Below are 25,197 nucleotides of genomic sequence, written 5' to 3'. Positions count from 1 at the left end.
AGTTTCTGCTCCCAAGAGAGGAGCAGGAAAGTTGTTATAATCCACCTGAAAACATGATTAAATTTATGAAGACACTTTAAATACAACAAAAAGACTGGAGAGAATCTCAGCTACTTTTATAAGCATCTGGTGAAGGAAGAACACCAAAGACATGCAGAAGAGGGAGGTGATACAAGGTGCTGCTGGTGGCCTTTCTGCATGCACACAAAATGAGCCGACAACGATGGTGGCAGACTTTATATTACTGAACTTTATGTACAAAAGCTGATTTCCAATAAACATTTAATGTAAAAACAACAGTTCATGTCAACAACTGAGCTCAGATTCATTTGTCAGCTGGGGGCTGGGTTTGTTTTCACATCTACTGTACCATTCCAATTCCTTTCAGCCAGCTTACAGGGGATCTGCCAAACCTACCACTGGTACATATAGAAAAGGCATCTTTATAAATAGAAAACAAAGGGATTTTTTCAGCTTTTATTATAAATTGGACATGACATACAAAGTTTACTGGACAGAAGTAATTTCATTACTATTTTGGGGGGGGAGGGGTCACCAACTTTTTGTGCAAACAATGCTAGCCTTCTTTTAAGCATTAAGAGCGTAACTGCTTAAGAAATGACGTAAGCAATAATTCTAGAACTACGTCTCCCCTAAAATAATCTATTTTTTTTTTTTTTACATACGTGCACAGCTTTAGCAAATTAAAGCCAGAGACAAATGCTTTGATGTACTATCCAGAGGCAGAACTGGAGGTTGCTAAAAAAAAAAAAAATATCAGAGAGCTGGCAGATTCAAGGAAGTCTGTAATGAAAGCTGCAGTTTCCCTCTTTCCTATTTTGTACACAAAAATCAGTGACTAAGAACTTAATACTGGATGACAAATCACATCCACACCATTAGTTAAATAGTCTCACAGTTAAACACATCTCAAGGACCATTAAAAAAAAAAAAAAAGAAAGAAAAAAGAAAATAATAATAGTACAAAAAAAAAAATAATCAGTATTTACATTTTATAAATTTCTGAAGACACCATCAGAAAGCTTATAAACCCCCTTAAACAACCAGGGAACTGCATCTCATGGTGATGGAATGAAATAAAAAACTTAAAAATACCTGTATTTACAGCAGCATTGTTCCTTTATAAATAAAGAATATGAAAAATGCAATATTTTAAAGGATAATAAAAAACTTGAGGTGATGTCACTCAACCACAGTGCTTGCTGGAATAAACCCTTCGGTGCTGATACTGTACCAGTAGTGAAACCACTTTCCATTGGAAAAAAATCTGTAAACGTATGCATAAAATGTGTTAACAGCAGTGCAAAACTGCTCAAATAGAGTTTAGTCAGCATCTTAGTATCTGTATTGAATACAATACATCGCAGAATACTTGCAGAAGAAGTGCAACACATTTTCTGGTCCAATTTTACAGTGCATTTTTCCCTCAAGAGTGGCATCTCGAAAGCCAAAGCTTAAACCTATGGCCTGGGCTTGCAGTCTGGACTCAGGCAAAACAGCAGGCAGGAACTTCAGGAGAAGTTTCTCGGCGTCATGCCCACATGCTGGCCATGGGCTCCGGGCTTCAGCCTGGCGCGCCTCCACCAGGGCCCCCGGGGCGAGGGCTGGCACGGCACAGTCTGCGGAGCTGTCTAAGAGTGTGATCGAAAGAGAAAGGAGCGAATGTTCAAGTTTCAAACGGTACACACTGGGTGATCAATACATCAGAATTATCCACCAAAAACCAAACTGCTGGGAACTTCTAAAAGCCAAGGTGGTACTTCACTGTGTCTGCAACAGGAAAAGCCATGATCCTTCCAAACAGGCACGAGACAAAGGAAGTGCTAAAGTTTGCCAACTTGTGATAACTTTAGTGTGGAAAACAAAACCAAAAAAACAACCCCAAAACCAACCCAAAATTCATTTTGTCATCAATCAGCTGATAAATGATTTCAGATACAAGGATCAAGGTTAGACTTTAAATAGTGAGACCCTCATTGTCTTAAAAAAAAGCTTAACTGGAGAGTTTCTAAAGGAGAAAGAAAAAACCAAACAAAAAACCAACAAAACAACAAACCAACCACAAACCCCAAACTGTATCCCAATTCCTTTTCCCCAATGTCTCACAACTTCCTGGGAGGAGAACCAGCCAGATACAGATGCAAAAATCTGAAGATAAAAATGGTTTGACAGGTATTTAAATTATGTCAATTCCATAAAAGTTCTTAAGACACTAATTACTAAAATTACAAAAGAGATTTTCATATTGCTCTTCATGCTCAAACTCTTAGAATATTGTCATTACGTCACCAGAACCGATAAACACCTAAGATTTGCATAATTAACTCAATTAAAACCCTGTTAAAACGACATCCTTGTTGAAATCATTTATTTCCATCCAGCAGTGCCTGTTTGGAACCTCTGTGTTTGTGTTGTGTAATTCCTCATAGAGCTCATGCACCCTAGAACGTCACTTCAACACTTGTCCATCGCATGGCAAACTGACTTTTGTCTTCAGAGCTTTTGCTTCTTGCTCTGTTTTGTGACCCCTGAGATGCTCTCTGCTTCTGCCATCCTCTCCCTCACGCTGTTTTCACTGTATCCATTTGCTGTCCCGCTCTGCTCCTCAGGTGATTCCTCATCTGCTGGGGAGGTTGATTCTCCTTTCTCTAACTTCTGCTGCATCTCTCGGAGCCTGGCAACAGCTTTGTCTATTGACATGATGCTGATGAGGTTAAAGTCATGCATGCTAACCAGGTGGAGCATAAAGTTTCGACACAAGTTCTTCTTGATTATTTTCTGTCCGTAATTCTCAACAAAGAGCATACAGGCATGATTCATCTGATTGTCAGCAATAAACCTGGCGGAGCAGAAAGCCATCGTTAGGCACCTGCAACACTCTGAACCAGAAAAGACACCCTACAGGCTGGTGCCTCAGTGTAGCTGCATACAACATTTGTTACAGAGTCTCAACACCTTCAGGGCTTTTTCTTTTCAAAGTCAAAGGGCCACCACCAGCAAGAACCTATTTTAAGAGCTTAGAATCATGTAATTGTTTTGGTTGGAAAAGACCTTTAAGGTCATGAAGCCCAACCATTCTCTACCAAGGCTGGCACTAAACTATGTCCTTCAGTAGCACATCTCGGTAGCTTCAAAACAACTCCATGGATAAGGATTCAACCACCCCACTGGGGAGCCTCTTCCAGACTTTGAGAACCCTTTCAAGGAAGCGGTGTCTCCTGTAAAGCCTTTATTGACCAGTCAAAAATTTGTTACCAAATTATCCTTTCATGATCCTTTCCTAAACAACTGAGCTTGGAGCTGCCTTTCACTACCTGAAGGGATCCTACAGGAAGGCTGGAGAGGGGCTTTTCAGGAGGGTGTCTAGAGACAGGACAAGGGGGAATGGTTTGAAGCTGAGGGACAGTAAGTTTAGAGTGGATTTTAGAAGAAGTTCTTCAGCATGAGGGTGGTGAGACTCTCAAATAGGCTGCCCAGGGAGGTTGTGGAGTCCTTGAGCAGCTGAATCTAGTTGAGGTGTCCCTGACCATGGCAGGGAGGTTGGAGAAGATGATCTCTAAGGTCCCCTCCACCCTAAGCCTTTCTATGGTTCTATGAATTTTAAGTACTTAGTCAATTGCAATACAAAATGGTCAACCAAATCCATAGCAGAACTTCTCTGTATCAAAGCTAAGCATGGTACCATACCCGTGCTTCATAACGTGAAGGTTCCATAATTTCATCACTTCCTTCTCTCCTTCGTTAACATCTGAAAATTCTTCAATTTGCTGGAGAGAAAGGATTGGGAGAAAGGGCAGGAGAAGAAACAAAGACACCCATCAGAACTGTATGTCTGCTGACAAAGTAGCAAACACACCTAAAGTTCAACTCATGTCATCAAGGCATCACAGAATTACTGCCAAATATCCAGGTACGGCACTTAGAAAGGTCAGGAAAGAGCTGTGCCACACAGAGCCCTGTGATAAATCTCTCACCCCCCAGTGACACCAGTATCTCCTCTTGGAATAAGAACACCCACACAATGAAAATTTGCTAGGACATACATGGACTGAGCTAAACTTTGCAGCTGAAGAGATGCCTGAGCATCCAAACTTTGATCCCATGAATTTTTATCCCTAGTGGCTCAGCATCACAAAACTTTCCATGCTGCAAAGGTGTCGTTTCCACAGTACCAGCTCTGGTGGCTCCCTACGACAGCTGCAGACCACCTGCAAACCACAATGCCCTGGCAAGAACCTTGCACGAAAGGGATAATTACAGTGATGGTTTTCTCCCGCAGCCACTCAGGGTCCTTCTCATCCTCACTGTCCACCTCCATCTCCTGAGGGCGGAGGGGCAGACAAGTGTCACTGTGGAAGTAGAGCCGATTGTGGCCACTGCTGTACGTCCGCTGCTGCTCCACCTCCCCGTCCTCAGACTCCAGGAACTCAGACATGCTTGCTTTCGTGCGCTTGGGCCTGGCAAAAGGAGCAAAAGGAGCAAAAGGAATTGCTGTCAGCCATCTTCTTGAAGATGCATCCGTTAGTATTTGCAATTGGTGAATACAAATTGTTCTTTTAAGCTCTATCTTGCAGGATTTTCTGGAGGGAAACCACCAGCAAGAAATAAACCCTGTTAAAAGTCCAGCAAGCACTCCAGCTTTTGGGGAAGGCAAGTTTTAGGACAAAGCAGTTCAAAAGAGTTAGACACTGAGTAGGTACCTCATATGAAAAGGTGTAGAATGACCTCAGGTGGAGTCACCATCCCTCAGTAACACTTTGTGTAGTCACAAAGCACTGAACTTCAATCACAGTGACGTGTGATACTGCTATGTGCACCTACAGCTTTGCACACCCCAAGGATTCCCAAACCCTGAGAAAGCCAGGAAGGGACTTTTTGTAAGGGATAGTTGTGATAGGATGAGAGGGAATGGATTGAGGCTTGAGATTTAGACTGGGGATTATGAAGAGACTCTTTACAGTGAGGGTGGCAAGACACTGGAACAGGTTGCCCAGGGAGGTTGTGAATGCCTCCTCCCTGGAGGTGTTCAAGGCCAGGCTGGATGAGGCCTTAAGCAACCTGGGCTGGTGGGAGGTGTCCCTGCCCATAGCAGGAGGGTTGGAACTAGATGATCTTTAAGATCCCTTCCAACCCAAACCATTCTATGAATCTATGAACTTCATAAACACAGCCCATTTCACAGCTGCCTACCTGCACACCAGGATGTGTGTGATGGGCGTTCTCTTGACGGGTCCATTGCGGCTGAAGGCAAAGCCAGGCTGCCGATGGATGTCCTGGGGGTTTCCTGCGTAGGAGCCATCATAGCACTCATTGATGGACACATCTATCCTAGCACCTTTTGGATGATACTGAAACACACCATTGCAGACACACTTAGCAAACGGGAATGGCAATCCATCAGGAGGTTTAAACCTTCTCAATCCTGAATACCTTAACCATCACCTTACCAATCACCTGGAACATCTCTAGATTGCTTTGACAGGACCCAAATCACTTTTAACCTCTAGAAAGAATTGACACTAAAAGCTCCTTGATCTGTACCCTTTTACCATTTACAGAAAGCCACTCAGAACTAATTACAAGATTAAGGAAAATATCAGCAAGACTGCTAACACCCTACAAATGAGAGCATTTTCTGAATTTCCTAAAGCTTCAAGAGAACTCCAACCAAATGTACAATTTTCTACATCACATAAAACAACTATGTAAATGCCCAAGCAGCAGAAATGTCAGACTTCATCCTCTGGTGATCAGCATTTAAAAAATAGGTATTTTAAAAAACAAGTAACTTTTTCTTCCATGTAACATGCAAATACTCACATAACATTCAAATGAAGCTGTGTTTCATCTGTAGATACAGTCCAACAACTCAACAGGCTAGCAACAGAATCACTGAATGGTTTGGGTTGGAAGGGATCTCCAAAGAGCATACAGTGCCAAGCCCCCTGCAGTCAACAGGGGCATACTCCACTAGATCTCATTGCTCAGAGCCTTGTCAAGCCACACCTTGAACATCTCCAGAAACAGGGCCTCAACTACCTCTCCCTGGGCAACCTGTTCCAATGTTCCACCACACTCATGGTGCAGATCTTGTTCCTGACATCCAATCTAAATCTGCTCCTCTCTGATTTCAAACCATTGGTTCTCAATCCTATCACTCCAGGCATTTGCAAACAGTCCCTCTGCAGCCTTCTTGTAGCCCCCTTCAGGTACTGGAAGGCCATAATAGGTATCACCAGAGCCTTCTCTTCTCCAGGCTGAACAGAACCACTGCATCGGGACTATCTGTGACAGACTGGAGAGGGTTTCAGGCTGCTAAGCTACAAAGAGATTACTTACAACATAATTAAATATGAATCTGCTGTGGCAAAGTTTCAGATGCTTGAGCAGACTATAGAGTTTGCGACAGTTGAGCGTGCACCACGGGCAGTGCAGGTCATCTCGGGCTTCAGTCTGCTGCCTGGTGTTGTTGTTGTAGAGGAACTGGGGAGAAAAAAGCAAGAAGCAGCATTAGCATCAAACGAGGTTCATTCCACCTCCCAACTCCCAGAGCCAAGCTGGGTGCCATCTCATAGCAAGTTCCAGGGAGCACAGATCAGGTCAGAGTACTGAAGCAGTGGTATTTCATTGTTTCCTCATAGGGAGACCACCTGTCCCCTCCAGATATCTAACAGGAGATGTTCTTTGTCTCTGAGGATGTCTAACACACCCCCTGTAAGAAGAAATATGTGGAAGGCATCTTAACATGGGAATCTGAGCCCCCTTAAGGCATTCACTGAAAAGGCAAATGGAAATTCCCCCACCATCTCAGAAGAGAAGGGAACATTTTCATTCCACGCCATATTTAAAGGCTCGCTCTTCATGTCTGCTGCTTATTTTCAATACCTGGTAAAATATTCTCAGCTTCTGGCGAGGTTCATTTAAGACATCTCTCTCCTTCCTTGTCTGAAGGTCTGCTGGCAAGGATTCTTTCACAGCTGAAAAACACATGTACAGACACACACTGCTTTGGTGAAGGGGCAAAAAAAGGACACCTGCTTGCTTCTGAATGGTAAAGAAAGCAAAATAAGTCTCAGCTCTACTGACATATTTTATAGTATTTTGGAAAACAAAGAAAATTTCACCCTCTTTCTGTACAAAAAAAAAAGAGGAGCCCTGACCCCTTAGCCTGCACCACATCAGTGAATTTAGAATTCCATGGCTCAGTTACTTTGAGCACTTTGTGGTTACAGCAAAGCTTAGGCTGTCACATTTAGAAAGCCTTTGATGTCTTTATTCCCCTGGTCTGGTGCCAAAGGAAAATGACAACACCAACTCATACATGCTTGGGAAAGAGGCACTGGATCTTCTACAATGAGAACCTCTAACTGATAGGGGTTTCCTACTATTTTCACTCTCTGCCCTTGGTGCTCAGGGAGCAAAGGCAGCATAATCACCAGAATCACCCCACAACGCCATGTATCGCACTATGATGCCCTCCTGCATCTGTGTCTACTGCACACCTTTGCTCTTGCTGTCGTTTCACCAATTTTCTGGAATACTTAACTAGCTTCTCTGATGCAAGAAAATGGGCTCCACCAGTAGCTCAGCAATGCAGCCTTGCCATGTCCCTGTTGCCTCTTTGTTAGGCAGTAAACCAGCACACACCTTCTGGAGTTAGTCAACACGCCGTCATTTCTGCTGCAAGTCTGAGCATTAAACCTGCCCAAGAAATTACAGCTCTGCAACAAACCCTTAAAATGCAGACAGCTGGTATGAGGAAGTGAAGAGGAAGGAGAACAACTTCTGCGGCAAAAGTTCAATTACTTCCCTGCTTCTGCTGCCTTTCTTCTATTGGAAATGACTCGATAGTTACCTGAGTTTTCAGCCATTCATCCTGACTGAAGAAATGCTCAGGTAAAACATTCAGTTCAAAGGACAGGAATGGGCCTTATTTAAATAATCTTGAACTCTATCCAAAGACAAAGGCATCTGTAAGTTGGCTGAGGATGGTAGGAATCGTTCTAGACAGTGGCTTCTGCACATGTAGGGTGAAATTCCTCTTTCCTACAGACTTTTGATACTCTGCACCAAAGCTCTAGTGAAAAAGAGAGCTACCACTCTTCGAAGAAATCCACAGTCAAGCAATTGATCACAAAATTCTATTTTAAAGTGTAAAAGTTACACTAAGCTTGATTTCATGGTGGAAATAGAATGATTTTTCAGCAGCAAAGGCCAGGTTTTCTTACCTATAGTCTGAGAAGGTTTAACAGAATTGGATTTGTTTTCTTGAGGGAGGCTTTCAGAATTCCGTGTAGCAAGAGGCTTAGCTATAGGAGCTGTGGATTTATCATTTGTGTCTCCTGTCCAACGAAGAGTAAACTGAAGTGTAGGTCCCTGAGAAAATGTTTCAAAAGGAGGCAATCTCTAAGGGGGGGAAATAAAAAAAACATAAACCAGAGTTAGTGTCTTCCTGTGTACATGAAAAAATAGTCACAGAATGGGGATAGATGAAGTTGTTTAATCACCTTCAGTCCTTGTGTCTTCAACATAAGCTTACACATTTAGAGATGCTAAAAAAGAAAAGCTGACAAAGATGACTGTGCAGTTTCCTGCACATTACTGAGCAACCACTTCATGTACATAACTGTGGCACACATTGATCTTTGTGAAACACTGAACAGTGAACAGCATGGGTCCTGGCTAGAAAGAAAAGAGCACTCACCCACTAGCCTGCTCCCAATGGCCTTCTCTTTCTACTCACACCTACTCCTAGCAGCATTTACTGAGTGTTGATTCACCTCAACTCAACAGTTTCTCTCTGCACCACACTTTGTCCTACACCAAAACACCTTCTTCCTTTCATCACTAATTTCACTCGCATTCTCTTAAGGTACATGTGTAAGATCACACCTGCGAAAGCTCTGGGGTCCTCTTTTTTGGATTTGTCCAATGTGAATTAATTATGATAACAAACATTTAATTTGCCTGATTTCATAAGACAGAAATTCAGAAGTCACTGAAAGAGACAGCTGCCATAGCCCTAAGAATTAACATCTGCTTTTATCAATGTTCTTCTGCATCCAAAGCTTTCCTAAACTGAGATAAATTAAAACTCACCCCCATACATCCTGCAAGAGAAGCACTATTTCCTGTTCAATTTAATCCATTTTCAGAGGAACAGCCACTGACCACACTTTGAATTGTTTTTTCCACCTAAATCAAAATCCTTTTAAGTGAAGGCAGGTCTTGCAGCCACTACAACAATCCCTACCTTCCCATCAAGTATTGTTTCCCATGTTGCTCTCTTCTTGCTGATGGGACACTCTTCCATTTCCTGCATGGCCACTTCATATTCCCCATCCAGAAGCTGCAAGCGCCTGTCAGGACAAAGCATGTGCTGAGTAAAGCAGCTCAGTTTTATTCATTCCTAGTAAAATGAAGAATATATTTCACAGTTAAAAAGCTTCCATGAAAGTACAGGCAAATTTATTTGGCAAGAACCTTAGGTAACCACCATCTGTAACAAAATAGCTGCCTGGTGTCACAAAAGCCTCTGTCCAAGTGATTTGAAGTGATGTAGGAAAGCTGCTGTCAATACAGAGTTAATATTGCAATGAATCTTGCAAACCACTAACTCCTTTACCATTTACTCTATTTAGAACAGTTAAGAACTTCAAGGGTAACAAGGTAGATAAAGAATTGTTAGGGTTGGAGGGGACCTCAAAGATCATTCAGTTCCAACACCCCTGCCACGGGCAGGGACACCTCACACTAGATCAGGTTGCTCAGAGGCTCATCCAGCCTGGCCTTAAGACCATTAACAGAACCTGTATTGATTTAGTATATTGTTACCTGTTTTTATCAAACACAGTCATTTGTGCCACAAAGGTCTTTTCCCCATCTTCACGATTTGAAGAGTTTCTTTTTCTTCTAGCTGGAAGCTCCTCATTGACATCTGGACATAGGCAAGATGGTATTCAGTTACAGAAACACAAATTCAAAAAAGCAAACAACTTCTGTGCAACTCTTAAATACAACTGGCTATTAATTATGTCAATTGTGTCATAGTGGAAAGAGCACTGAGCTTAATGTTCTTTAGATATTCACTCATTTCACTAAGCACATTTTAGATCTGCTCTTGCATATTTACAGTTTAGCCATATTACTCTGTTAGCATAAAGAATCTGGGATTTGACCTTCCCCCTCTTAATCACAGAATCCTAGAATGGCTTAGGTTGGAAGGGACCTTAGAGATCACCTACTCCAACCTCCCTGCCATGGGCAGGGACACCTCTCAGCTAGACTCAGCTGCTCAAGGCCTCCTCCAACCTGGCCTTGAACACCTCCAGGGAGGAGGCATCCACAACTGCTCTGGGCAACCTATTCGAGAGTCCCACCACCCTCATACTGAAGAGCTCCTACCTGAGATCCAATCTAACCCTACTCTCCCTCAGCTTCAAACTATTCTCCCTTGCCCTTACAAAAAGTCCCTCTGCAGCCCTCTTTGAGGTTTTGCAAGACAGCTTTAAGATCTCTCCCCTTAAGTTTAAGCTATAAAATAGTGAGAGAAATGAGTTTTCATTCTACATTTGGGATGTAACATATCACATTTTTAGAAGATTAAGGAAATAGCTTTTTAAAAATGTGTTACTAAGGTATTTTCTGCATTGGCTACTCATTTAGTTTTGATGAGAGGTGATGACAGACCCAGAGCTGAGTCAGTGGAGACCAGTATTGCCAGAGGTTTAACAGCAGTCACAGTGACCACAAGGCTCTCACAGGCTCTTAACCCTCCAACAGCATTGCCTTACACCTTCACGTTAGTAAAAATTGGTGTTAATATTATTCAAAATATACAAGTTTCTACCAACTGTGTTTTAGCCTCATCTTGAAAGAGACTGAGAGGAAAGGAAAGCAATCCAGTCACTCATCTATCATTGGCCCTTTCTGGAGTATGACCTGTGCTGTACAGCAAGACAACTGCCAGATACACTTTGCAAAGCAGATGAAGAGCCCATATTTAGAGACTGAAGTTACCAATGTTTTCATTAGTTTCCCCGTTGATCAGCCCATTAAACTCTCTCCTTCCTGGGCGAGTCACTCTGAACAACAGTGAGTAAGACTTCACCATATGGCTGTTGCTTGGTTCAAACTCGTTGCTGGAAACTGCAAGCGATGGGAAGTTGCCTGGTTTTATCTGGCTGAGGTCTGGGTTTAAAGGCACCTGCTTTTTACCTGTAGGAACCTGTCTTATAGGACAACTGACATCCTGCAGGAAGACAAGAAAGCTAAGGTTTAGGTTTGCAGAATAGCAAGCAAAGACATTCAGTGTTCCAATGTGTGTGATTCTAGGAATTGTGCTTGTCCTGCCATCCTTTGGAAAACTAGCCTTGGAACAGAAGGTAATTAAAACTCCCCAAAACCTGGAAATACAACCCCCAAGTTTGAAATGTAAAGCCAGATATTGTAAGCATAAATAAAACTGGTGTTTTATAACCATTGCTGGCAGCAGCCATCTTTCCCTGAGAGGTTAAATTAACACTAGCATGAGGCACTCAGATTGTAGAACAGTCATTAATACTAATTTAATTCTGTTTACCTAAAGAAATTAAATGTTTTGGTTATATATATATTTCAAGGGCTTCCTATCTTCTCCTTCCAATATTACAAAGTGCACTTTGTGCTATCTGGGAGATAAAGAACCACTTACCTAGGATTTATTATATTCAGTATCTCTCAAATAGATCACTGAGCACTGTGTAGTATTGGAAAAACAAGGCAAGATGGCCTAAGTATGAAACTTGCAGCAAAACATTTCAAATAACCATCAGCACCTCCTGCTTTTACCATATTTATCCATACTGTAACAAGTAACAAAATTGGCTAGAAACAATATTAACTCTTAAAAACATGTCAAAACAGTTTAACATCCTTAAGGAAAATACAGAGAGCTCTGACTGGAAATCTTTCCCTTTTTGGTTAAAAATTACAGCATACATTACTGAGCCTCCCATATTCCCATAGCTGTGAAGATAATTTGCCAACTGGTGTGAAACAAACATGGCTCAAACAGCAAGCAAATTCCAAGATGCCTTAAAAAGAGGGGGAGGGGAAAGAAAAAAAAAAGAAAGAAAAAACCACAAACAAAGAGAGAAATTGTTTATGATTCATAGTAGCTAAAATCTGAAATAATTGAGATGATCAATGTAAAAAACCCATGGGTACAGAAAAGGCAAGAACAGATACAAGACTTGGCAGACGACTGGGGAATTCAAAAATTCAAAACAACTACAGCTTGTTCCTTTTTATTTCTAAGCTCTGAAAGGCACAGACTAAGATTTTGTGATTGCCTGTTTTACTTAAGCCTCTGAGTGTCACAACAAAATGTATAGTTTAATGATGTGATACCCAAAAATCCCAAATTGAAGTGAAAATAGAAGTGGCTGAAATTCATGAGTGAATCTTAAAAGCCAGCTAAAATCCATGAAAAAAGCTGAATGGCTTTTCATAACTTCCAATTGTGTCTCACAAAGCAGAACAGAAATCCAGACATCTATTTGCTTCTTGTTCTCTTACCCAGGCAACAGAAACCAACTTAAAGACAGGAGTTCTTTAAATTAAAGACTGACTCAATCTCAGCAGAATCACCATTTCACCTTTACCTTGTTAATTAGATATTTCAAGCTCAGGCAGAAACATTTTGCTGTAATACATATTAACAGTTTGTCAAATCACTTTTACCTTTCGTTTCTTGTGGCAAACTTTCACAAGCAGTACTTCCAGGGTTACAGAATTTTGTTCATTCTCTGAGTTTTGGGATGGCTTATCTAGACAGGGAAAAAATATTTGAGAGCTCTGAAAAAAAGTGAAGAAAAGTCCCATGGTGTAAATCTACCCCTAACTAGTTTTTAGCTACAACTACCACCAGGCACAAAGACCTTGAGTCAAATTCTAAGTTGGAATTCTCCCCAGTCTTACTCCAAGTTCTCACTGGAGGACACCAGCATATTAAAAAGCACAGCTGAGCTCCAAAATTTAAGAGTAAGCTTGCTACCTTGGGCAGTAGGAGGAAAAAAAAAGGGATAGGGGTAGATTTAAGAACAGTCAGAATATCCTCAATGCAGATAAATTTCCTGTGATTTTTTTCCTTTACACAACTTGCAAACTTAGAATTTGGTTTTCATCAAAACTTCAAATGCAGATGGTATCAAATAGGAAAACAAAGCATTATTAAAAAAACAAACACCACAACAACACTTTAAAGATTCTGCACAGTTCAGCAAGTGCAGAGCAACTGTTAAAGGACTCCTGAAAGAACGTGAGAAAGTCAGTCTTAGAAAATAAGCCTCTGGCTTCCCATCTCCGCTTCCCAGAGCCTAGGCTCTCCAGGACAGCTACCACCAGCACTATGACCAGTGATGCTAATTAAGAACTGTCTCACAGAATAAATGTCACTGTGTAGTAAGAGGACTTTAAATATAAGTTCAAGACATTATTTGGAAATGTACCCTCGTCTCAGAAAGGACTCACAAGATAAAACTTGCTATCCAGACAAATAAGCTTATCAATTGTGCTTGCTTCAAGTTAAATACTTCCTATGTTCAATAGTGGCTGTAGCATACACACCTTTTATTAGTTATATCATTTTCTATGGTACAAATGGCCATCAGGTTCTCACTATATGCAATGTTCTCTTGGAGAGAAAGTTTTTTTATAGGTAACAGTAGGGTCACATAACCTAAACATCCAAAACCACACAAAATCATCTAATTTATTAACACCTGCAAAATCTGCTGCAGCCCATGTCTGTGCAAGACCACACTGTAACAGAAACAGTTGCACAAATTAAGTCTAATGAATGAATTAGCCAACATACCATTTTTATGGAAGAACCCAGTAAATGTAAGTTGCAAATGAGCAGACAAGCTAAACAGAAAAGGAAAAAAAAAAAAAGAAAAGGAGATGTTAGAACAAAAATATTTTCTTCTTATGGCAGCCATAGGTTTACACAAGAGGCAGAAGTAGAACAAATTGCCCATCTTTCCAGCTTGGAAACTGCCTGGGTACTGCAGTTGCAATTGATGCGAGCTATAGTCCGGTTTTCTCTCTACAGATTGAGTCTCTCCATATATTCTATGACTTGATACATTAAAAAAATAAAAAATAAGAAACCCAAAGCCCAGAATGTAGGGATTCAAACAGTACAGTAGAAAGGTACTGCCTGAAGACCTGAGATGTTCCCTTCACAGCACAGGCAAACACATTTCTGATACATTCATCAGCACCAGTGATGAGCTTGGGTGGAAATTTTCATTTTTAGTAAGCATTCTGAGTTTTGCAAGCAGAATCTTTACCATTGGGACACTACAGCCTTAGAAATAAAGATTATCAGTTGCATCAAGCCCTTACCATCAGTAACACATCCAATCAGAAGATTAATTGCTTTTGTTTTGTTTCACACCAAGCACTGCAGCTCACAGCCTACTTTTCTGCTACTGCAGACACATTTTGTTTCCAGTTGTTAAATCTGGAACACATTTCAGCTTAAACCAACCTGGATTAACATGGGTCTCAAACCCAGCACTTCTAAAGTGCAGAGTATTGAAGAAAATCTTGTCTGTTACACTAGCACACCAGGTACAATTTGGAGCACCTTCACTGACTTCTCAGGAAGATACCACCTGACACTCAATGCCTATTTTTAAACAAACATTCCCCAGAGCACTCAGATAATTACTCAAAGTGCCCAACAGCTTCAGCATTCAAAAGATTGCACCTGTACCAACTTGCATCACTCATCCATGTTATTTTTTCCAGACCAATTCTAGACTGAAAGTACAATTTTTTATAGTTTTGAAAGCAAAAAATCCCCACAAATCAATATTACATTTTCCTTCAACTTTATCCTTAAAAAGAGAATATTTACCTAGCAAGTATTCACAATACAGAGAGCAAAATTAAGAGAGAGTCAATAAATTCATAAAACCTCTTGGAACACACAATTTCTTAAATTTCTTTCAGGCTAAATTGCACCTGACAGTTGCTTTGCAGCAGTCTTATTTGCAAGCACTATGGGAAAAGAACAGCTGGTTACAAAGAAAGCAAAGGCCACAAACAAAACCCTCCCTCAACAGGTTTTCACACGTTCCAGCAGCTTTGGTTAGTCCTTAGGATGTCTGGGTTTGGTTAAAATTTTCCAAAATGTTTGCACTTCATGATCTATCAATCAGTACATTAAATAGAATTTGGGCAAATTAGTCTTTCTACAAAACAAAGCAAAAAACCACACAACCAAAAACACCAATGCACCAAAACCCAGAGAAGACTCAGCTAACAAAGCAGCACAGAATCATTTAAGCCCCAAAGAGAGTAATTTCTTTTCTGAAAATCTGCCTTTTTTTTTTTTTTTTTATTCCAGCACACACAGATTAGTTAACTGACAAAACAAAGAACAAAAGTACCTTGCTTCTAAGAACTATTCTCCATCATTTTTGTTTTATCAACCAGGAAGGCATTTGCTTTAGCACACACGTGCTTACTTGCACACACACACAATACATGCAGGACAGTACCTGTGAGACTCCTGTTCTCCCTTCATTTTCTCTACTTTTGACAACATTTCATCTACTTTGAATGTTTTCCTGTGAAGAAAAAGCAGAAGGAAGAGTTCCACACAGCCACTATTCCCAGAAAAATCTCATCAGTCTGAACTTTGACTTGGTTTTCACTCCTAAAGTGCACAATTTTAGCCTTCTGTTCAGAAAGCACCTTTTTAGACCTCACAGCACAGCTGTGTTGTAGGGAAAGAACTTCTCAAGCAGTGTCAAAGTAATACAAGTAATTAAACCCAGACCTTTCAGAAGAAATCCTACTGTTCATAAGGTGTCATTTCACAGCACCATGCTGAAACCTTGCAGTGAATATGTCAGCTTTGGGCAGAGAAAATCTTCCCCCTTTAGTGACATTTCCACTTAACAAGGAACTTCATGTCAGCTCTTCTGTCAGTACTATTGGAACCTTGATTATCATAATGAAAAACCCTTCAAAGCTTATCTGACAAAACAGTTTCAAACCCAGGTGTAAGAAATCCCTTCCTTCTCCACCAAGTTACATTACAGACACAATACAAAGAACAACAAATCCTGAACCTGCTTTTGCAGCACACCCAGAGGAACCGAGGGGATGACGACCAGTGACAACAATGTCACAGGGAATAATCACTTCAAACCATTTCTGTCCATAATTCTGACATGAGTCTGTTCATGCTCATATGTTCAGCCTGTTCTACCATACATGCAGTTTAATGTTCATTCCTATATAGGGTTCACTGATGAACAGAAGTTACTCAGTGGTTAACAGAACAGTCTTTCCATTTTTTTTTAAAGGAAAATTGAATGCTTGGACCTAGATGCCAACAAAATTGCACTGAACTGAGTGACAATGCAAGAGCTGCCAGGCCATCCCTTCTTCACATTTCCACCTCAGAAAAATGAAGTAAGAACAACATATGCTGTTGCCAATTACTGGAGGGAACAACGACATGCTCTGGGGAAGTGGGAAGCAGCATCTACAGAAATATCCTGACTGAAGAAACACTGATGTCACACACTGCCCACATGCAGCACGTAATGCATCTGGATGACTTAGTTATGAGCCACACTGTGTCTGAAAAGCAACACTGGACAAGAAACCCTACACAAGTATGTGGCTGCTGTCAGGTAACAGAGAAAAATCAGAATAATTTGTGTAGTAAGTAATCACTGATTCAAAGCTCTACTCAGCCAAAGGCTCAAGCAAACAAATTCAAGAAATGACTCACCTACATTGAAATTTGGGGTTATTAAGATGAACACTGCAACAGTCAGCTTTAAAACTAGAGATGTTAAAACCAGGGAAACTGTTGAAAGTTTCAGATTCTAAGGTGAAAAAGTCACTGCATGCACTTTGCCCAAGCTCATCAAAATCTTCCACTGTTGTGCAGAACAGCAAGAAGTACACTTAGTTTTAGAAGGCTTCCTTCAGACTAAAGAATAGATTAAAATAACTCTAGAGTAAAATTACGTTTTGATCCATAAACCCAGCCAGAAACCAGCTTAGAGACAAACATGCTTCAGGAATGGGGGGAAGCTCCTTCATAAAACATACCAATGTTTGCATTTAATATCTGCAAGCATTACTTTTGCAGAAAGAAAAGCCACACCACCCTTCCTAATGTCAGACTCAAATTAGTCCTGACAAGGAGAGTCCTCTTGCAAATCTTTCAGAAAAACTAAATACAGCAAACAAAGCACATCCAGGCGGATACCTTTTGACATCAACTTGCAAGACCACAACAAAAATACAGCAATCCCTTTAAATGGAATTACTGGTTTTGTGTTACCACATTCCCCTACAGAAGAGACAAAATGAAGGTTTTGTAACCACCATCCCCACACCAGCATTTACCTGTGCTACAGCCTGCGCATCCTGCACATTCCTTTCTCCACCCACTTCTACTCCAGTCAAGCCCAGTAATAATTAACCAGGTATTAAAGTCATATCAGAGCATGCCATTGCCCTGCCAATAACTACAAAAATTATTCTTTTATCCTAATGTTGCATGGGAAGTTACTGTTATTGAGAGTGAGCAACTTCTTTCCAACACTGTCATCTGGGCAGACACCATCATAGCACCTGAAGACAGACCCACAGGAGGGAAGGCCAGTTCAGTCTCCATCAAGTATCACCTCACCAAAGCCTATTCACCTCTTCAATAATGAGCAGCACCTTCATTAACTTTTAGTCCAGGCTGATACATGTCCATGAACTTATTCCCCATCAATATTGCTCTCTGCTCTAAGTATTGGTGAGGGCACACCTTGAGTGCTGTGTTCAGTTCTGGGTCACTCACTACGGAAAGGACATTGAGGTGCTGGAGCATGTCCAGAGAAGGGCAAAATGAGGCTCATGAAGGGCCTGGGGCACCTGGGCTACGAGGGGCTGAGGGAGCTGGGGTTGTTCAGTCTGGAGAAGCAGCAGCTGAGGGGAGACATCATTGCTCTCTACAACCACTTGAAGAAGGGTTAGAGGGGGCCAGCTCCTTAGTGTCAAGCAATAGGACCAGAGGAAACAGTTATAAGCTGTATCAGGGGAGGTTTAGGCTGGGTATTAGGAAATTTCTTCACTGAAAGGGTTCTCAAATATTGGAATGGTATCCCCAGGACAGTGGTGGAGTCACCACCCTTGAGGGTGTTCAAGCAGCATTGGGGACCTGGCACTTAGGGATGTGGTTTAACAGTGACCCCAGTGCCGGGTTGAAGGTTGGACTGGATGAGCTTGAAAGTCTCTTCTAATCAGATACAGACCAAGAACAATGGATTATTTCTTGGTAGGAACACAGTTTCACTGCCCTACCTCCAAGTGATAAATTTGTCTGGCATTTTTCTCATACTACTGTACAGCTAAAGACAAAACTCACAGAACTGCAATTACTGTTGTGACACAGAAGGTCTATAAGGTTTGACAATAACCTCCTTATAGTTCACATGGAATCACTGAATGGTTTGGGTTAGAAGGGGTCTTAAAGATCATCTATTTCCAAACCCCTACCATGGGCAGGGACACCTCCTAGTAGACCAAAGTCCCATTTAATTTGGCTTTGAACAGTTCCAGCATTGAGCCTCCACAACTCCAATACCACAACATGGGATACTGGCAATTAAAACAGTGATCAGCAAATTTGAAATGGCAGAACTAGGAAGTTCTAGAAGAATAAATAAGCAAGCAAGTAAGTATAGTCATGGGCCACATCAGCAGGCTAACAAAGAGGCAGTTGCAAAAGACACTTCTTTGTAAAGAGAATTCTGATAATATTTTTACTATACTGGAGCTAGGTACATAATTTTTTTCATATATAAAAGCTTTAAGAAGATCTGCTACTCTAATTGGCACATCCTTCCTCTTTTAAAAGCCCTTTTCCATCAGGATCACTTCCCTTAACTATGTCTAGTGAATGGGATGGCAATTAATGATGGCAATAAAGGTTTGGTGCACATTTGAAAGTGTTTACAGCACAGATTAGCAAACAACTCTCCTGCTAATCTCCTTGAGAAGTTCACAGGAGATTGTTTTGCCACTGCATCTAAGTAGACCTTCAAACAACAACTTCTGTGGTTTTGACTAGGCTGGAAGAGAAGGCCCTGAGAGAACATGGAGAAGTGGGAGCTAGAGACCCAAAGGAGAACACCACACTTCTTTGTAGTTATTTTCTGCCCCCCCCCCCCCCAACTACTCTAGCTCTGCTGCATTATTGTGTGTTCATAAAGAAATGTTTTACTTAATCTTCCCAGACCTAATCAGCACAATTATTTCAATATGACAGTATTGTCAGAAAACCAACAGAGTGAAACAGCCACTAACCTGTGATTACAGCAGTAAACCAAAATCACAGTTCTAAGCACCTTATTAAGAGAACTAGTGAAAATCAGTATGTTTCAAAGATAAATTAACCATTACTTGTGCAGCTGAACTTGAACTATTTCTTTTTTCCCAGCAACTACAGCCAATACCCAAAGAAACAGATTCAAGAAAAAAACATACACATTCACTCACATAGCAGTTAGCAGAAGTTATAAGCAAGAACTTCCTGTTGCACCATTCTAGTTAAAGAAAAAATAAATCAAAACTCAACCCATTCTGAACATTATTGCTTTACATTTGTCTCTACTCTATTTTAAAATAAGCAAACAATTCACTTCAGGGACTTTGGAAAGAAAAAGCAAACAGCAACTTGAAGTTTAAAACAAATAAATCTGATCATTCTCTAAGCACCTGAAGTTTTAACAGTTTCAACAAAAAGTTATATTGTAGCATTACAGCTAAAGTCAAGATGACTAAACAATATCCAAAAGATCTGAGAGTGCCAGACACAGCTTCTTTAAATAAAAATGTGCAAATTCTACTGCTCAGATCATTCAAATATTACCTTTTAGGTACAAACAGTTTAAATCAGAATTGGCCTGCATCATCAGATTCTATTGCTATCCCTTAAGCAGTCAGGACTAAGTACTTCAGTTCTGCAGCAACTGTTTCCAGGCGCTAAGAACTTTGGTGCTAAATCATTTTAAAGTAAGTGTCCAGGCTACAAAAAATCCCAAAGCGCAACAAATTATTTTCAGTAGGGGGGAAGGTAACTGAGAGGACTTTGTGGTTCTGCTAATAAATAATGTACAGTGCACGTTTCACTCTGCAGTATTTATATAAGTCTATTGACACACAGCTGTAGCACCTCACATGATAGGAAGGGCTGTTTTGCAATGGTAAAACTGAAGCCCAGTGCTCAGCTGTCTGCAGTTCAAAGACACCTTTATGAAGGGCTTGCTGGACTTCTTGGGTAAAATACCATAAACCACCTTCAGCTTTCAGCTTGTAAAACAATTCCAGAAAATAATTACTGAATCTTTCCAAGACTAATTAACAAACCAAATAATTCTGTGTTAGGTTTGGGGTTTGGTTTTGGGGTTGTTTTTTCAGGTTACACTTTTACAAACCAAATGTTTCACACAATTATGATCAAGCCCCACTGATTACAAGAGCTCGGAGGTTACACAGTTTAGCTTGGTTTTTAAGAAGTTCTCCTCATAACAGAAAGCAAACACAGATGAATTAGCTGGGATTCTGCAGACAGTTAACCACATTTCAGTACTCCCAGAACCAACAGAAGTCACAAGTGTACAGTCACACATATCCTTAACGCCGCAGAAAAAGTCCTTACACCTCAGAAATCAACTGTAAAGTGCTTTATGCATTGTTTGAAGGTCTTCGAAAATAAAAGGTTATCTTTGACACACCTCATGAGAAAAGGAGCTTCACCCTCTGCTATTTTTCAGACCTCTGCTACTTGGTTAACAATTTAGGAGTGCTTTTCAAGAAACAATTTTACCTTTTGATATTTGTTCGGGAGTTTCTGTGGGACATGTAAGTGAGAGTTCTGTGCAAAAATATTGGCTGTAGAAAAGAAAAAAAGGAAGATAAATGTTATGCTTTAATTGAAATTTCCTACAAGTCCAAAGTAAAGGAGTGATAAAGAGCAAATTACTCACTGCTATTAGATTTCGTGTACGTAGAAATCTGTAGATCTGTGTTGGTTCTAAGAAAGAGAGAGACATGTTATCCAACAGATCTCATACCTCCAGAAAGACTGCCTTAAAATGATACCAAAATAGCTAAGCTAGCTTTTGTTTTTTCCCTTTTTTAAAACAAAGATCACAAAAGTCATCATATAAGTGAAGCACCACAATGTCCAAACAGCTCCAAGTCAAAGGTTTCTCCATCTACTGTACGACACAAAACAACTTCTTGTTTAAACCACATGAATCAGTAGTCACGACTCGACTATGACTGCTCTTGCTTCCCACAAAAGCTGTTTCTCATGGGTTTTAGATCATAAAAGTACAGGAAAAAAAACCCTCTTCAACATACGCCAACCTATTGTCAAATAGGAAAGTTTTCTTCACAAAGTTAATGATAGGACACCAAAGCAGCACAATGAATTTACAGTCAGGCAATTTGGTATCATCAGATTGTTTTATCCTTCTGGAAAGTACCAAGGTCACTTGCACAAGGTACCAAAACAAGAACAGAGACTGTCAGTTGACTATGACACATCACTGATCATTCTAAGCAAAGAAATAGGTTTCCAAAACCTTTTACATGTATAGGATCACAAAAAAAATGTCGATTCTGGGAAAGCGGCTACTGTTTGAAAGCACAAAGGGAATGAGGATAACACAGCCATACACACCACTGACAGGAAAGGGTAGCATCATGTCAAATAGGTGTAATAACCACAGTTCGAAAGATCAGGACTTGCCTATGGAAAAAGAGAACCTGCAGTTTGGTCTTAACCAATTCAGTTAAACCAGGACAAAAAGCCTTTTTGTCTGAACCAGGCTGTATCTAAGAAGGATTCCAATCTAAGCTGAAATCCACCCTTTCTAACTGAAACATAAGCCAGCTTCACTAGGTAACGTCAGCAAGAGACTTGGAAATTACTTGCTAAAGCAAAATCGAGTGGAGAGAAAATGATAGAGAATGGAGAATGCATTGATAGCCATGCTAGGGCTGCTAACACTGCCTCCATTTCCCACAGAAAGAGAACAAACAACTCTTTATTTTTAAAGAAATATTGGGCTTTTATTTTCATATGTCTGCAAATCAGGGATTTCAAATAGCTAGAAACCTTCCTGTAATTTATGGAACTCTGCAATTAGAAGGGGAAAATGACAACATTCTATAGCCTTTATCCTTTTTAAAAGATAGGATTCAGCCTTACTTCTACACTTATGAATGTAAGACCCCAAAGAACCTAGTATTAGAGAGAGGTATTATTATTAGAGATGGGAATCTTAAAACAAGTCCAATATTTCCTTTTAGAAGCCTGACAAAACTCAGTAAAATCCTGCTTAACATAAATTATCATAAAAACCTGTATTCCCAAATTGAGATAAAAGACAGAAAGGAAAGAAATTAAGAAATAAGCACTTTGCTGGGAAGTGATAGAGCCGTCACAACTTCTGAAGCAATATCCCATACTTTTCAGTCTCCAAACCCCATGACATAATCACAATTTGGACATGCATGAAAACATTAAATTACATTCAGGAGGACGTAATGCAATTTAAAAAGACAATGCCCTGCTGCTTGAGCTTTCCCAAGTAGAAAAATCCTGAAGCACACTTTTCAACCTGCAGACAGACAGATGTTTCACAAGTCCATGTTACTCAGCAAAAGCTTAAAATAAATCTTTATCTTTTTCTAGCACATGACCTTGAGAAGGGACAAAAACATCCATGAAGAACAAGGTTCAATGCTACACGGCTTGGGATTTTTTAAAATCTAGTATTTTCTTATTGCAGTTTTCCCATAAATTCACAGAACAAACTTAACAACTATGACACATTTAGGCTGTAACTCCTCATCACCACCTGCATAGCTCTGTTCCTCCCTGGTCTGACAGACTGAGGCATGAGCAAGATAATTTCCTTCCTCTCATCTCGGACACTGCGCAAGCCTCTTAAAATTCGTTTGCCACTTGACCTATTTGCAGCACAGTATTTGCTGAACATAAAGTTTGTTAGCAAGGCTAAGGTTCGAAGAACTCCATGTTAATAAGGATTTGAGACACCACCAAGAACTCCCACACTCTCTCAAAGATTCTCATCACCTCTGGCAAGTGTGAGCGGTGACAGTACCAACCCCAGGATGGATCGTGCATTTAGCAGAGCATTAAAAATGCCCTTCAAATCCTGGCGATTCCATATAAATCTTTTAGTGCACTAAGTTTATTTCTACATTCTGCCTTTGAACCCGATAGCCACAAACAACTTTCTGGTGCATCCAAGAGGATTCTCCTCCATTCTGGAGCTGACACAGGGTGACATGAGGGTCGCAAAGGTCATTTTCCAATATGAAATCTCAACTAAGGGACAATTATTGCCAGACAAAGAAAAACCAAGTACAGCGGAACCTTTATCGCATCCTGCCCCTGAAAGTGGCTAGAAAGGCAGTCGCCAAAGAAGGAACAGGCTCCCCGTTCCCAACTCCCAGTGGCTCCCATGGCTGGTGGAGCAACGAAAGGAACCAACCACCCCGAAAGACTGATGGGAACTATTAGTGAGAAACCAAGTTCATCGGCTGGGCGCAGACACACACCCCCGCCCTCCGGGCCCCGGCCCCGGGAGCCTCTCGCCACCCTGCCCGCACACCGGCCCCGAACCTCGCGCTTCCGCCCGCCGGGCCCCCGCCTCCCCGGCGATGCCCCCTTCCTCCTCCAGCTCTGCTCCCCTTCGCCCTCCTCTCCGGTCCCAGCTCCCTCCCTCCCCCGACCATGTTTACCCCCGGAAGCCCCTACTCTCCACAGCCCTCCCCTCCTCCTCCTCCCGCCCTTTCTGCGGCGGCCCCGGCCGGTCCCGCCAGCCCGGGCACCCTCATCCTCCGCCGGCCCGGTACTCACTCTCGAAGGCCTGAAGAAAGAGCTCGTGGTCGGCCTGGATCTGCTCCATCTTCGGCTTCTTCGCGGGGGGCAGCGCCGCCGCCGCCGCCGTCGCCGAGGAGGCCGAGGAACCGCCCGAATAACCGCTTCCTCCGCCGCTGCCGCCGCCGCCTGCGGCACCACCGGATTTGCCGCCGGGAGCCGCCGCCGCCGCGGAGCTCCCGAACCCCCCGCCACCGCCGCCTCCGCCGCCACCTCCTCCTACTCCTCCTCCGGCGGCGCCGCCAGCGGAGCCCGAGCTGGGCCCCGCACCTCCACCGTGTTTCTGAGGAGCCATGGGCCTGGCCCCCAAGAGGGCCCCGGCAGGACGGAGACCGAGCGGGGAGGGAGGGGGCGGCTGGGGCGGGTGGGGTGAGGCGGGGGGAGGGGAAGCGCCGAGCTCCAACTCCTCTAAGTCTCCTCCGCTCCGCTCTCCTCGGCGCTGCGACCAGCCGAACCCGACGACCACGACGCGCCCGCCTCCTCTACTCTCCCATTGGCTCCGAAGATGGCGCCGCACCGCCTCATTGGCCAGCGCGGGGCCCGCCTCCGCGTGACGCACGGATGGTTCTGGAAGCGTTTGGTTGGTCGGTGCCGCTCCGCCGCTTGGCGCTTCTCCCCTCCCCCGCCTTTGAACTGAATTCGCGGGAAAGGGCCTCTCGCTCTGCGGCGCGAGGCATGCTGGGTAGAGCGGGCCGCCTCTGCCCGCCCCTCGCCGCTGAGGCTTCCGTGGCTGCTGCCTTCGTATCTCTGATGCGCTGCTGTCTGCTCGTAGCTCTAGGCTTTTCCTGCCCCTTCTCCGCCTCCGCACAGGTAGCTGTTGGCCCACTCGCTTTAGGGAAGTCGTCCCCTGCACGGCTTGAGGGGCCATTCAGCGCCCCACAGGAACATCACTGAAAGAGTCAAATTAGTCAAAGTGCAAGCTTGGGTGTAAATCGGTATCGGTTTTGTGGTAAAAATTAGTCCTGCCGGTATCCTTCAGTTTAAAATTTAATTACCCATGATGTTTCCTTAGAGTACGGCATAGGGAACTACCCATAGGTGCCGGGAGACTGAAGTCTGAGGCAAAATATTGCTCACCGATTTTCTTTTCCTTTCCCTGCTTATTAAGGACCCACAGAGTTCTTGAGGAAATAGAGATTGCGCTGCTGTGGCTGCCTTCAGAGTCCTGACAGCTGCCCGCA

The 25,197-nt window shown here is 42.2% G+C and overlaps 1 protein-coding gene across 1 annotated transcript; it reads right to left on the bottom strand.

Moving 5' to 3' along the window:
* Positions 1–55: 55 nt before the first annotated feature.
* Positions 56–24,451, bottom strand: SUZ12 (SUZ12 polycomb repressive complex 2 subunit). The gene is made up of 16 exons (XM_068151039.1): positions 23,996–24,451; positions 21,084–21,130; positions 20,924–20,988; positions 15,576–15,644; positions 13,880–13,929; positions 12,745–12,830; positions 11,041–11,272; positions 9,856–9,958; positions 9,275–9,380; positions 8,250–8,427; positions 6,907–6,998; positions 6,361–6,504; positions 5,212–5,369; positions 4,280–4,478; positions 3,709–3,788; positions 56–2,860 (listed from the first exon to the last, which is right to left on the bottom strand). Exons 1-16 carry the CDS (start codon positions 24,309–24,311, stop codon positions 2,515–2,517), a joined length of 2,271 nt encoding a protein of 756 aa, XP_068007140.1. The 5' UTR covers positions 24,312–24,451; the 3' UTR covers positions 56–2,514.
* Positions 24,452–25,197: the final 746 nt, after the last annotated feature.

The sequence above is a fragment of the Melanerpes formicivorus genome, unplaced genomic scaffold, assembly GCF_026170545.1.
Source record: "Melanerpes formicivorus ecotype bairdi unplaced genomic scaffold, bMelFor1.0.p_v2 SCAF_21, whole genome shotgun sequence".
NCBI lineage: Eukaryota > Metazoa > Chordata > Aves > Piciformes > Picidae > Melanerpes > Melanerpes formicivorus.
The sequence above is the reverse complement of the archived record's forward strand: the minus strand, read 5'-3'. Positions and strand labels throughout refer to the sequence as shown.